Below are 13,794 nucleotides of genomic sequence, written 5' to 3' on the forward strand. Positions count from 1 at the left end.
AACTCTAGAATCAATAAGTTAAACTTCAGAATCTATCTGCTATTAGATTTAGCTTCAGTGTAATGGTTACATCTGATCAGTCTCCAAATTATAAAATCACAAAACTAGCAAATTACAAACATGAAGAAATTAAAAACTTTTCATGCCTGACATGATTTTTAGGCATTTTGTGAGACAAACACCATCTGTTTGTTTATTGAGTAAAGGAGGCAGCGAGAGGACGGCTTCACAGTAGGTGATTATTAAAGTTAAAGACAAAAAGGATGCTCTCACCTTGTGTCTCAGGTGTGGGTGGTATGTTCTCAGAGGTCGGGAGAGCACAGATGACCCATGTGCCTTCCATAGTTGCGTGACTTTTGTAGTCATCAAACTCACAGTGAAGTCTATCAGGACTGCTGATACTGGTGAGGGAGGGGATGTCAATCATCACCTGCAAGTTTAAACCAGAAAATAAGGATTTAGGAAAAATAAATAAATAAATGTGGAAAAACATCAGTTCTCACACATTTTGAACAGTGAATTTATGAGTGTTATAGTTGTTTATGATTTTTAAATATTGAATAGTGCTGAACAATAAAGAAAAAAATAACAATATTCAAAAGATGATAATAATAATAATAATAATTATTATTATTATTTACTTTTAAAATGACATTTTCAATCACTTAATAAGGTTTTATGGTTTAATTACCATACATTTTTGTTGTGAAAAAAATTTGCTGACATTTTCAGGTTTTGCACGACTGTATTTCCCCTGAAATGCTATACAAAACACGAAATAATACAGATTTCAGCAAATAGTAAACAAGTTAGAAGCATACTGCCTTTATTCATTACCACTGATCCAGGAAGTTAATTACGGTATACAGGAAGCCTCTTCAATCAACCATGACCACTTGAGTTTCTTCTGAGACATATTAGAAATGCATGAAAAGTGCTCTGTGTGTTCATGTGGTATGATACGATAGTTTCAGACGGCTTGTTTAGTAACTTCACCATGTCAGCTTATGAAAAAAGGATTAGACTCTCAGACTGGATCTGTTACAGTCAGTATATATCAATCTTGAGTCAATTCTTAAGAGGTTAGGGTTTGAAATAACTGCAGACCATATCACAGTGTGTGTGTTTATGAATGTGTTATGCTTTAGTACCTGTGTCTGCTCAGTTTTCTTGCAGCTGATGTTGGGGGGCACAAAGGACTGAATAGTTACACATGTTTGTTTTGGACTCCACAACCAGACGTTCTCTCCTTCTGCTTTGCGACAATCCTTTTTCCTAGTACAACTGAAAGAGCAAAGCAGACAAACATGGGCAATGAGCCGTACTGCATTCGCTTTAACTGGACTGCACGCAGATATCTATTACATACTGTAACAGACAAAACTAAGACTTCAATTACACCATATTTTAAACAATTTCAGAATCAGGTCACTAAACTGTTTCCTGTTCTAAAAAATACTTCAGTAGGGATGGACATCACATGACCCATAGGAGCCATGTGTCTTGTCATGTGGCAGTGTTACTGCTTGTCCTGTCCTTTACTGGACAAGAATGCTCAAATGATGTTGTGCTTTTGGTAATAAATTTAATCTAACACACTTACCGGCCTTCCAACACACACCAGCCACAATATGGGTCCCGCTGGGTGACACATGAGTGACAATCATGCCTCTGCTCACAGGCCTGCACTGGCACTTTGGTGATCTATGCAAAAGAGAAACAATTAAGGCAACAGCCACAACCTTTAAAATGCCAATTTGTTAATTTATTTAAGACGCTTAATAGCTGATGCATCTGTGATTGAAGGTTCTGCTTCTGCATTAAGAGTTTAAGGTGCGATCACATTATCAAAAAAGGTCCACTGTCCATTGTCAAGCAATACATGAAATATTGCCACTTTCAAACTAAGCATCTTTCTGTTGGTCAAAGTGGGGAATTTGTGTGACCAACCTGAACACAAGCGAAATCCACATGGGAAACATTTGACCCTCTTTGCACAGATTCCTATTGAAATTACTGGATTACCCACACCTTTAGGACCCAAAAGTCATTAAACGTCATAATTGTAAAGTGAGAGAGCTGCAGCATGTCATCTAAAATGATATGACACAGCCTGCTGTTACATTTTTGTGGCAGATTACAGAGTCTAGGGATGTCACATGTGATATTTCAATATATCTCTAAATGTACCACTTCATAAAAATTTCCTTCAAGATTTGCAAGCCTACATTATTAAAACAGGTTTTAACCAGTGGATGATTTCTGTTGACTTAATGTGATATATGAGTTGTGGATGTGTTCATAAACAAACCTTTCTGCCAGTGGTGATGTACAAGATATCCAAAGTTGAATTAAAAAATAGGTTTTTGTTCACCCCACCATCTGTGCGTTCCCCTGGAATCCTGTTATAAAGGTTAGGGTGGCTGGGGTCAAGATGCACCTGCAAGCAGAAAGTTAATTCATTAATTCATTCGGCAAATGCTTTTATCCAAAGCGACCTACAAGTAAACACATTATTACGGGGCAATACAACTAGAGCAAGTTCTAGGATTAAGTGCATTTCTCAAGTGGTTGTAGCTCATAAATCACCCATACTTGGGTTTGAACCAATAACCTTTTGGTTACCAGCCCATATTGTTACTCACTAAGCAAGACCACCACAGCAGTCAAACCTCAAGAGCTTCAGTGAAATTTAAAGAGGAGAGAAACCAGATCCTGGAATGGGACTCACCTTTAAGACATCTGCTCCGCTGGTTCCCAAAAATGCCACAGTGTGCTCGTTCTCCACCGCCACAGCTACAGCTGTCAGCATGTCATTTCGGGTAAAGATGGGTTTGACAGCCAGTGCGTACTCAGGTTTACTGGCTAGTGGAGACGGCAGGAACTCTGCACCACATTTATATCCCTTCACCATGTTCTTCTGTTGGGCGAAAAGACATACCACATTCAGAAGGGTCACAAAACACCATAACAACACAGAAGCAGAGTGGAAGAAACACAACATCTCACATCTCTTTTGGTCTTGCAGATGGCCTCGGTCTTGGAGATGTAGGGTGAATAAACAGTTTTTGGTTTCTCGTCCTCCAGAACTTCCCCTATGTAGCACGACTCAATCACCTCCTCAAGCCTGGTGTTAATGCTGCTGAGCGGGTACATGCACAAGGCAGAACGGCCACCGTCCTCATCCGCGCTGAACACCGCAAACAGAATCTTATCATTGGGATTCGAAGGGATGATTTTCCTAGCCAAAACTTCTCCTGGTTTGGCCAGATATGCCACTTGGACCTTGTTGTACGTGTTCTCCTGTTGTTCAGTGCTGACAGAGCAGTTGAGCTGAAGTTCGGTGTAAGAATAATAATGATGGTCATTCTCGCACAGGCGTGCTATAAATGTGATCTTCCTGCTGTCACTGGTGCCCGGAGTGCGCGAGAACAAGAAGTATATGTAGCCATTGTCTTTGAAAGCATGGCGAAAGTCGTGAAGGTAACGCTGGACGAAAGGACTAGCTTGCACAGTGGAAGCTTCAACCATGTTCTCAAAGACATCCATTTCTCCGTGCTCCTGCAGCAATCGGGTGCTGATGAGTTTCGAACTGTCTGAGCTACCATAGCCCTTCCCCACTAGAAATACACTGAGGTTTGCATTAGCATGAGTATCTATAAAATAAGAAATAACTCCCACGACGGTAACAGACTCCTCTGTGCTGGCTACATATGTCTTCTCGCCTTTAGTGTCACTGTAGTACACCGGTTTCTCCACGCTGCTGAGGTTTACTAAAGAACAGATGCCCCTGAAAAGGCTTCCGCAAACAATCAAAGTGCCGTTGGCGGAGTTAACCAGTAGGAGTTTGTTGACGTTGTCCATATCCTTTGCATTAGTGCACTGTGCAGTGATTGGTGGAGTGCATTGTGGGTTGTCGTGCCTAGGGCCTGTTACAGCACTGCTCTCCTTCTGCAGGTCATAGTTCAGCTGATAGATGTTATTAATGGCACCCAGGTAAATTCGACCAGTTTGAGGGTCCTGAATGACATTGTTGATGACGGTATCAGACATGAAAGAATCATCACAGCAAGATGAGCCAAAACACAGCAGCAGGGACAACACTGCCAGGGTCCTCCACGCCATCTCTTGAAGAGAGAGAAAGAAAACAAGACACATATCACATAAGAGTTGAGCGACCAAGTTACATGCCTGTGCAAAAGTTGTCGCCAAAATGCTAATTTATTAAAAAATACATCCAGTTCATACATACAATGACTTGAATACACCTCTCCTATAGTGAGCATGTATTTATGTATTTGATATACATTTTGATATTTGGGGGGGGGGGGGGGGGGGGGGGGGGGGGGGGGGGGGGGCATACAGTCAGAAATGTCAGGGTGATACAACTTTTTGATACTTGGCGATACTTTTAAAAAAGTACATGAATCCAACATGAATACAAGGACGACATTTCTAAGAACTTGGAACATGACTTTTAATTAAATTAATAAAAGATTTTCATTTTAGTTAACTTGTCATTGACCCAACAGAGATGCCTGCCTTAGCAGGCAGCACTAATAAATTCACTGACATCTTTTTGGATGCTGGAGAATTTCTTTGATATGCATCATTATACTATAGTGAAGTAAGCACTAGTCAAAAGTGCTACCAACAAAGACTGTTAAAAGAAAAATCGATCGGGCCTCTCAACACTTCACTCAAAGGCATTGCAGATGGCTGCATGATTTGACACGCCGATACAAGCGAAGCATTTCTAAAGAGGCTCGTCCTCCACCCCTGCACTCCTTTCATTCTTCTTTTCTTCCATCCCCTCAGCACTTCAGCTGGTCCAAAAACACTGGGGCGGAAGTCAAACGCTCATCAAAGCAATCACAGGGTGGCCTGATTCCAGCATAACAGAAAGTGGCTCAATGAATTATGGGTACAACCTCAGCAGGTGGGCCAAACAATCCTGTCCTCCTTCCTGTAAACAACCCCTATAATAACCAGCACAGCATGCAAAGTTATTGTGTTAGACAGGAAGATCTAATCACAGTCGTTCCTTATATGAACATTCTTGAGCTAATTTAGATGTTTACAATTTTCAGCTTGTAAACATAGTTGGGGTGATGAAATATTAACCATATTCGCTCAATATTCCTGACCATTCCATGAATTTGCCTAAACGTGGTTGGTGACAATCCTCTGGAGTGGACTTCCACACAACTGACTGTGATGTTTAGACTGCCAGAGCAAATACTTTCCTGCAAATCGAATGGCAGGAGTCTCTCAGACACCATGATCCTGTGCCCACAGCTCATAAAGAATTCATGCTAAGAGTTTAGCGGATATTACAGCTCTTATTGGCTTTAATGACGGGACTCCAGAGACACGATATGAGGCAGGGCAGAAGTGACAGGCTTTTTCGCTTTACTTAGTGTCTGTCAGAGCTCTGGCGTGCAGAGTTTGCAATGAGATTAGAGGTTACTGTGGGGGGAGTGTGTTAAATTTTGCTTGTGTGTATGCGTGTGTGAGAGTCTAGTGTTAACTGTTAACAGGAGGCGGTCTTTGCTGCTGATTCAGAGCACATGGGTGATTTGTCTGGACTGTATGGCTTTAGAAAAAAGTGACAGGAAAGAGAGGTTTTGGCAAATCGTCAAGTTTTTTTATGAATATTTAGACTGACAACCCCCCTTCCCCCTCCCAAACACAAGACCAAATTATTAACAGGAACAATGATGCCAGTCTCTCAGTACATACTTGATATTTGTGCTGAGTGTGTCACACGGCTCTGACTAAGCAAGTCATGTGATCACAAAAGAATGCAGTGTGCCTTATGACACACTCCTTGATTTGCATGTTAACACACACAAACATTAGTCATTGGTGGTGCTTGCTAAGACAGACTTTCCTGTTGCTAGTAGGGATGCGCCGATCCGATATTCATATCGGGTATCGGCTCAGATAGAGCCATTTTTCTCGGATCGGGTATCGGGCAGAGAGAACCGATTTAAAAAAAAATTCCTCGCTTGTATGAATTATTCTGTGTTACTTCTGAAGCCATACGACTGCTTAATGTGAGCTACATATGAATATTTAAGTCCTTACATTAAAGTTCACACAAACTCTTTTCTCCGCTGTGGCTGTCAGTCATTCGTTCAGCCTTTAAACCCTGGTCACGTTCGGTTACAGCAGTCAGCTCGGTAAAGCTCTCTCCAACATCATTCTGTGTTCCCATTATACTTGATTTGTAAATACATGTCTATGATTTTGCAAAAATTACTTTATCTTCTAGTCGGAGTTTAATGTTTTGTTACTTGCTACCGGATGTCTGTGAGAACAAAACACGGGCGTAGAAAAGACTATAAATTGCTTTTAACATGCACAGTAACTGAAATTTAAAACTGTTAAAAGAAAGGCTCAATAACTGTTGCACAGATATAATACACTACGCATCAATTTCTCTTCACTTTGTGCTTTGCAGTTTTTAACACGAAGCGCTTAATGTGCGCACACTGTATGCGCTTCGTGCTCATAGACTGTCAACCCTCTATATTGCGAGAAAATCGCTCGCATATGCGACTAAATCTTCACTCTGGGCGACTAAATGATGTCTAATATTAGCCAATGGCTAATCAATTCTCAGATTTTATTCGTCAGTGTGTGAGTTGGATGCTGAGTATATGATTAGCACAGATATATTTTCACTCACAGAACACTCTGACTGAGCACTTCAGAGCTTCACTCTCCGTCAAGCGATCTGTGATGTTTTTCAGTGTGTTAACACGCAAATCAAGGAGTGTGTCATAAGGCACACTGCATTCTTTTGTGATCACATGACTTGCTTAGTCAGTTTTTTCAGCCAACTTAAGGTTCCAGAATATCACAGAAACCAATGGACAGTGGAACACACAGCACTGCCATGAACACATTAGCAAGCATCCTTAAAAGCCTAGCAACCACATAGCAACTTGCTAAAATCACTTAGAACAGGGGTGTCCAACTCAATTCCTGGAGGGCCGGAGCCCTGCAGAGTTTTGTCCCAACCCTGCTCCAACACACATTCCATGTGGTTTTCAAATAAGCCTGCAGGACTTGATTAGGTGGATCAGGTGTGTTTAATTCCCTCCAGGAATTGAGTTTGACACCCCTGACTTAGAACATCTTAGCAACACCCTGGCAACCACCCAAAACACCCTAGCATAGTGACAGCAAGTGCTCCAAACTCCACTCGCAATCTTCAGTAAATTTAGTTTTGTCTACCATCATACACAAACAAGCACACATTGCCATAACATCCTGCCTACATGTGGCTCCACTGAGGCCCAGCCATGTGACCACCACCCACCTTCAAAACATCTCAACAAGAATGAGTAGGAAGTGTGTTTGTGTGTTTCTGTATCGCTGTATTCCTTGGATTTACAACTGAGGGCATGGCTCAGATAGTATTTCCTTTATTTCTCCATGCTTTTTTGATCTGGAGCCAAACCAAACACATTTCCTCTAAATTACTTTAGGGCTATCTCAACCTGAGCGGCCCATAAATGAACTCGCAATGCAGCGGAAGTATGAACAGGAGAGGAGGAAAAGAGACCTGCTTTTGATGCTCATGTTGTGAGTGGGAGGGTGTATTGCAGTTTGGATCAGCAGCACCAGTCTGTTATTTCTTCTCTCTGTGTTAAGAAACAACATGACCGGTAGCTCAGTACACAAGCAGACAAGTGCTGAACCAGCACTACTCTTATTGCGGGGGATTACACTGAAATTTCTCTGCCGAGTTAATAGTAAACCCCACATCTTCTCTGAAACTCCCTCGCAGACTTCCCCTCTCACATCCAAACTTTGTTTGACCCTCCGTAGCAGCTTGTTTCCTCACTCTCTCCACAGTCAAGTTCAGCTAACTCATGTATCATTTACAATATTCCCTCATATTTTCCACATTTCTCCTTTCACAGCTTAATATGTAGAGACACCTATAAGTAACCTATTCATTGGCTAATCTGAAAAGTGTACAAAATGTAGTTCTGCAGTGCTATCAAAACATGGTTGTTTGTTGGAGGATTTACCAAACAAAGCAACATCGGCCCAAACCATGCTGTTAGTTTGCCGATGGCAGATCGGGGTTCGTCCGGGAAACCTTACTCAAAATAAATGTCATGTTTTGGTTGGTTTGCATGGTTCAGTTATTCCCTGGTAGATGGATGTTACTACATTGTCCTGCCAACAAAAAGCGAGTGTATAAAATCACAATAATTTTTGTACATTAGGGTTGCACATATACAGTATATTGAAATAAAATATTGTGATATGGCTTAATGCGATAGTTAAATTTCAAAAGCTGCAATTTAATGAAATAAACATATGCGCTGCCTGTTTGACCTACGCTGAAACATCATGAGCTGTATGCGTGTAAATGAACATAGTGCTGCGCTTCACTCTGAAACTGGCAGCTCATGTATTTATTTTCCAGGCAAATGGCCAAAATAAAAGTTTGATGGTTTAACATTAAAAAGAAGAAAAAGAAAAATTGTAAATTTTACAGTGTACGATAAAATAAAAAATGAAATATATTTTTATTTTATTATTTTATTCACTATATTGTTATTTTTTTTTATCCTTATCATTCAACTATGTTAACGTCTTTTTTCAACTTGAAAAAGTTATTTTTCTATGCAGACGCACTCCTCAACAAAATAACCCCTAATCACTCTAGAATGATTATATCCAAATATAGCTATTTGAGTCATTTTTTTTCATATTGCAATATGTAGCGCAGAAAAACTAAATATCACAATGTAAGCTTTTTTCCCTACACCGTACAGCCCTATACTTTACTCTAGTAGATGTTTTGCCCAATTTTTGGAGACCTCTTAAAACTGCACATGCTAACCAATGCTATGCAGATAGATTTCTCCAGGTGTCCAGACCTACTTGGATCGAAAACATTTATTATTTTAGTGATTCCGTTAGGTGAAGATATTGGCATATAATTACACACTTCACCTTTAAAACTTGCTGTTTGGTAATGCAGAGTAGGATGCCAGGTTCTGCAAAAGGTTCTGGCTGCAGACTTGCGCTTGCACTCTCAGACTTGCACTCTCAGACACTTGCACTTCCGCTAGCGACGTCACTTGCAGTCTTTATTTTTTTATTTTGTTCTATTTATTTATTCTTTTTGTTTGAATCTCACAACATTTTACAACAGTAGCCAGGTGGTGAAGACAAGACAAAAGAAACTAAATTACGAAGTCACTTGCAATCGCCACTTGCACTCTCCGATACGGCAACGTCACTTGCAATCGACACAAATTGTGCGTGTCGCCAATGGAGACAAGACGCAGTGGTGGTGATTAAACGATTAAAACTAATTTTGTACCGTAATGTACAGGGTCCTGCAAGCCATCTGTAGGAGAAAAAGACAAGACCCGCAAATCCGTGGCCACAGAACAGCAGAATATGAACGCAATGCGCAAAGTCTCTCGCTAAGCATTTTCCTCCTGTAGAAAAACATAAACACTTAACATGGCTTAATGTATTAAGATGCTATTAAAATATCAAATTAAATATACAATTTATTAATATAATGAATATGTATATAGTATTTTCCTCCCACACCGCAAAACGTGGCATAATGTGGCATAATGGACTAAGATGATAAAGACCAAACTCAATGCTCTTCATTATTAAAATATTGCCTACATAATATACAGGCAAGCAGATGAGCCCAGAATAATAAAAGGCGTTCATATTTGCTGTTCTGTATATACTTTGAGTCAACAACAAGACATATAGGCTATTGAATTGTCTTTATCATCCGTTATTATGCCACATTAAGCGTTTTGCTGTATGGGAGGACAAGTGAAAGTTTGCGCATTGTGTTCATCTACTTGCCTTGTAGTACATTAAATAATAACTATATATGGAATTTGATCTTTTAATTGCACTTAATGTATATTAATACATTAATGTATGTTAATACTTAATGTATCAATACATAAAGCCATATTAAGTGTTTATGTTTTTCTATAGGAGGAAAACGCTTAACGAGAGACTTTGTGCATTGCGTTCATATTCTGCTGTTCTGTAGCCACGGATTTGCGGGTCTTGTCTTTTTCTTGCAGGACCCTGTACGTTATAGCATAAAATTAGTTTTAATCGTTTAATCACCACCACAGCTTCTTGTCTCCATTGGCAACACGCACGATTTGTGTCGATTGCAAATGACGTCGCAGGTATCGGAGAGTGCATGTGGCGATTGCAAGTGACTTTGTAAGTTAGTTTCTTTTTTCTTGTCTTCACCACCTGGCTACTGTTGTAAAATGTTGAGAGATTCAAATTAAAAGTAATCAATAAATAGAACAAAATAAAAAAAGACTGCAAGTGATGTCGCTAGCGGAAGTGCAAGTGTCTGAGAGTGCAAGTCTGAGAATGCAAATCTGAGAGTGCAAGTGCAAGGCTGCAGCCAGACCCTTCTCAGGTTCTGTCCTCCTGTCTCTGCCTTTGCTTTTCAATGACAGTCTCCATGGATGGCTCTGAATGATTGATGGGTGAGACAGGCAGACTAATTAAGGTTGGGATCAGAGGGACCACGAGAGGCTGGACATGCACAGGTAAAATCGGGCCAGTTCGAGCTCTTAGAATATGTAAAAGGGATAGATTTAAACTATCCCAGACTCTTGGAAGATTTGCCTCTCACTTTGGCTCTGTCCCAAATGGCACATTCAAAGTGGACTTACGTGGCCTTCATTGGCATGTGTCTGTGAAGTCAACAAGACTGTATGGTGTCACAATTATAGTTTAAAAGGGTACAACATATCATCTTAACCAAACGTATCTGACAGTGGCGAACAAGATATTCAAATGTGAGTTTAAAATACACTCCATTACTTTGTCAATGACCTGAATTTTGCCTATGTATCAATGAAAATTAAATGAACAGCTTACTTTTTAATTGCTTCTTCAGAGAAATCTAACATATGACTTCAAAAGACATGAAATATAGCTTACAGACTATTTTTATAAAACATGTATTGCAATTTAGTGTCATTTTGGAGCTCGGCAGCCCATACAGCCCAATCAATTTTACTTTGTGGATAATCAGGTCATGCTCAAAAAATTAATTCATAAATAAATAAAATAATTTGAGTCTTCTCCCATTAGCATCCTGACATTACCAATTTTATAAAAGATATATGCATCAGTTTTAAGTCCCATAAAAGACCATTTTAACACAATTAAGATATTAATATTAATATAATATATTAATGTTAATATATTCTCTAGTGATCATCAGACTGTGTGCGTGCGTGCGTGCGTGCGTGCGTGCGTGTGTGTGTGTGTGTGTGTGTGTGTGTAAAGCCATATTTTGAGAACAATCCAGCCAGGACATTCCTCAGCATGTCTCCTTTCTTGTTTCTTGAAATAAACCAAGCCATACGGCTTGAAATGACATGAGGGTTAGTAAATTATAACAGAATTTAAATATATAAATATACAAGTTTAAATATACATCTCATATCCCTTTAAAGTGTTTTGTGTTTGACTGGAAAATAAAGGGGACTCGGGACAGAGATGCAGGACGGACAATTAAAGTGTTTACGACTGAGCAAAGCTGCACTGAGGCACTTACAGATTGAGGTTAATAGCAAGAATGCCCTTGTCTAACATGCGTATATGTGTGTGTGAGGGATGAAGAGAGAGCGAAGGAGAGTGTGTTCACTACCCAGCTGGTCCCAATCAAGTGAGAGACGAGTGCAAAGGTTAAGGTAATTACTCTGGCTGGATATGAACTAGTTCAGGGCTCTGGTGGTCGCCAGGAGGATGAAGGGGACAAACAAACAGATAAAGAGCATCTCACCCTCTCCGCTAGACAGACTGTCTGTATTTGTGCCTTTATGAAGCTGCTGAATTTACCCTCTTCCTCATTAGCGTTCCTGAAACATCTCTATCACAATCTCTGCCTCTTGCTGTCTTTCCCTTTCACGCTCCTGCTTTTTTGCGCTCAATCACCAGTGCTGCAGATAATCACTCCATTCTACAGCTGTCAGCCGCAGAGAGAGAGAGAGAGTGAATGGGAGATGAAAGTGAGTGAAACACGTAGCCCAGGCTTTCATAAGCCAGGTTAGAGCGCAGAATGCCCAAATGCAGTTTAGTTTCATAAATCTCCTCAAAAACAATTTTGATGCAATTTGTCAGCAGCACATCAACTGCTGTTACACGGGCAGGGATCAAAGTGGAGCGTGCATGTTGCGCGAGCGTGACGTGCATGTTGGAAGATCGTAGGATCAACTGAGCCATGGGGATAGAGAGTCTGTGTTATGCTAATGTAATCTAAATGACTCTTGTTAAGGACAGAATTCATTAATGTCCTGGTATATCAGCCATCCCCATTAATCTCCAAAAACGACAGAGATATTTAGGAATTCACGCTGAATTCTAGACTTTGGAAATATTCCACTGACTAATTGAAAATAACCACTGGAATGGTGCTCGAGGTCACACATCTGACTTTAGTTAAGTGCAACTTTGGAGGAACAGCAAAGGTGCTGGGGTCGACAGAAAGAAAGAAAGGAAGGAAGGAAGGAAGGAAGGAAGGGTAGCTGGGGTTTGCATGGGCCCTGTCTGAAATCATGTAAATAGTACAAAATAATAAATTAAACAAAGATAGAAATTAAACAATGTTTAGTTTTTTCAAGTTTGTAGGTATTCAGGTACAGAAACGGAATAATCAAATGTAAAATGGCATTGCATAGTCTTCACAGTATAAATGAAATATAGATTAGTTCTTGTTAAAACTACAAAGTAATTCAGTCAAGAGCAGTGAATAGCATTACACCCCTTATATATATATATATATATTTTAATATATTTTATGGATTTTATTTTGTTATTTAAAGCAACTCATGTTTGGTCAACCCATGTTGTTTATAAAGCTGCTATAATGATAACATTTTTATTGACATTAATGTCACATTATTAATAAGACACATTTTTACACAGAGTATACATGGATATTACTACATGAATATTGAATATATTCTAATGATTTTAAATTTAATAATTTGTTTTGATTCTAATTCATTGGCAATAAAAGGCAATTATTTTAATATATTTTATGGATTTTATTTTGTTATTTAAAGCAACTCATGTTTGGTCAACCCATGTTGTTTATAAAGCTGCTATAATGATAAAATTTTTATTGACATTAATGTCACATTATTAATAAGACACATTTTTACACAGAGTATACATGGATATTACTACATGAATATTGAATATATCCAAATTTTTTTAACATGGAAGTAAGCTCTTTCCAGTTAATGTGCGACACTTTCGATTCATTGACCACTATACTGTAGATAAATAACAACAAAAAAAGTGCTGTATAAAGTAAAATTATTTGCATGAGTGTTTATGATTATGAAAATAAAATAATATCATGAATATACAGTGGGTACGGAAAGTATTCAGACCCCCTTAAATTTTTCAAGACGGCACTCTAGGAAGGGTTCTGGTAGTCCCAAACATCTTCCATTTAAGGATTATGGAGGCCACTGTGCTCTTAGGAACCTTAAGTGCAACAGAAATTTTTTTGTAACCTTGGCCAGATCTGTGCCTTGCCACAATTCTGTCTCTGAGCTCTTCAGGCAGTTCCTTTGATCTCATGATTCTCATTTGCTCTGACATGCACTGTGAGCTGTAAGGTCTTATATAGACAGGTGTGTGGCTTTCCTAATCAAGTCCAATCAGTATAATCAAACACAGCTGGACTCAAATGAAGGTGTAGAACCATCTCAAGGATGATCAGAAGAA

The 13,794-nt window shown here is 39.4% G+C and overlaps 1 protein-coding gene across 1 annotated transcript in view; it reads right to left on the reverse strand.

The window, feature by feature from the left end:
• Positions 1-13,794, reverse strand: part of LOC107583013 (plexin-B2-like) — a 105,220-nt gene that overhangs the window by 16,787 nt on the left and 74,639 nt on the right. The window contains exons 3-8 of the mRNA XM_016269115.1: positions 3,010-4,127; positions 2,732-2,920; positions 2,312-2,440; positions 1,604-1,704; positions 1,152-1,284; positions 274-430 (exon numbers count right to left, since the gene is read on the reverse strand). Of these exons, the coding sequence (XP_016124601.1) occupies positions 274-430; positions 1,152-1,284; positions 1,604-1,704; positions 2,312-2,440; positions 2,732-2,920; positions 3,010-4,125 (1,825 nt within the window). The 5' untranslated portion in view covers positions 4,126-4,127. The remainder of the gene's footprint in view (positions 1-273; positions 431-1,151; positions 1,285-1,603; positions 1,705-2,311; positions 2,441-2,731; positions 2,921-3,009; positions 4,128-13,794) is intronic.

The sequence above is a fragment of the Sinocyclocheilus grahami genome, unplaced genomic scaffold (assembly GCF_001515645.1).
Source record: "Sinocyclocheilus grahami isolate Dianchi unplaced genomic scaffold, SAMN03320097.WGS_v1.1 scaffold1.1, whole genome shotgun sequence".
Taxonomy (NCBI): domain Eukaryota; kingdom Metazoa; phylum Chordata; class Actinopteri; order Cypriniformes; family Cyprinidae; genus Sinocyclocheilus; species Sinocyclocheilus grahami.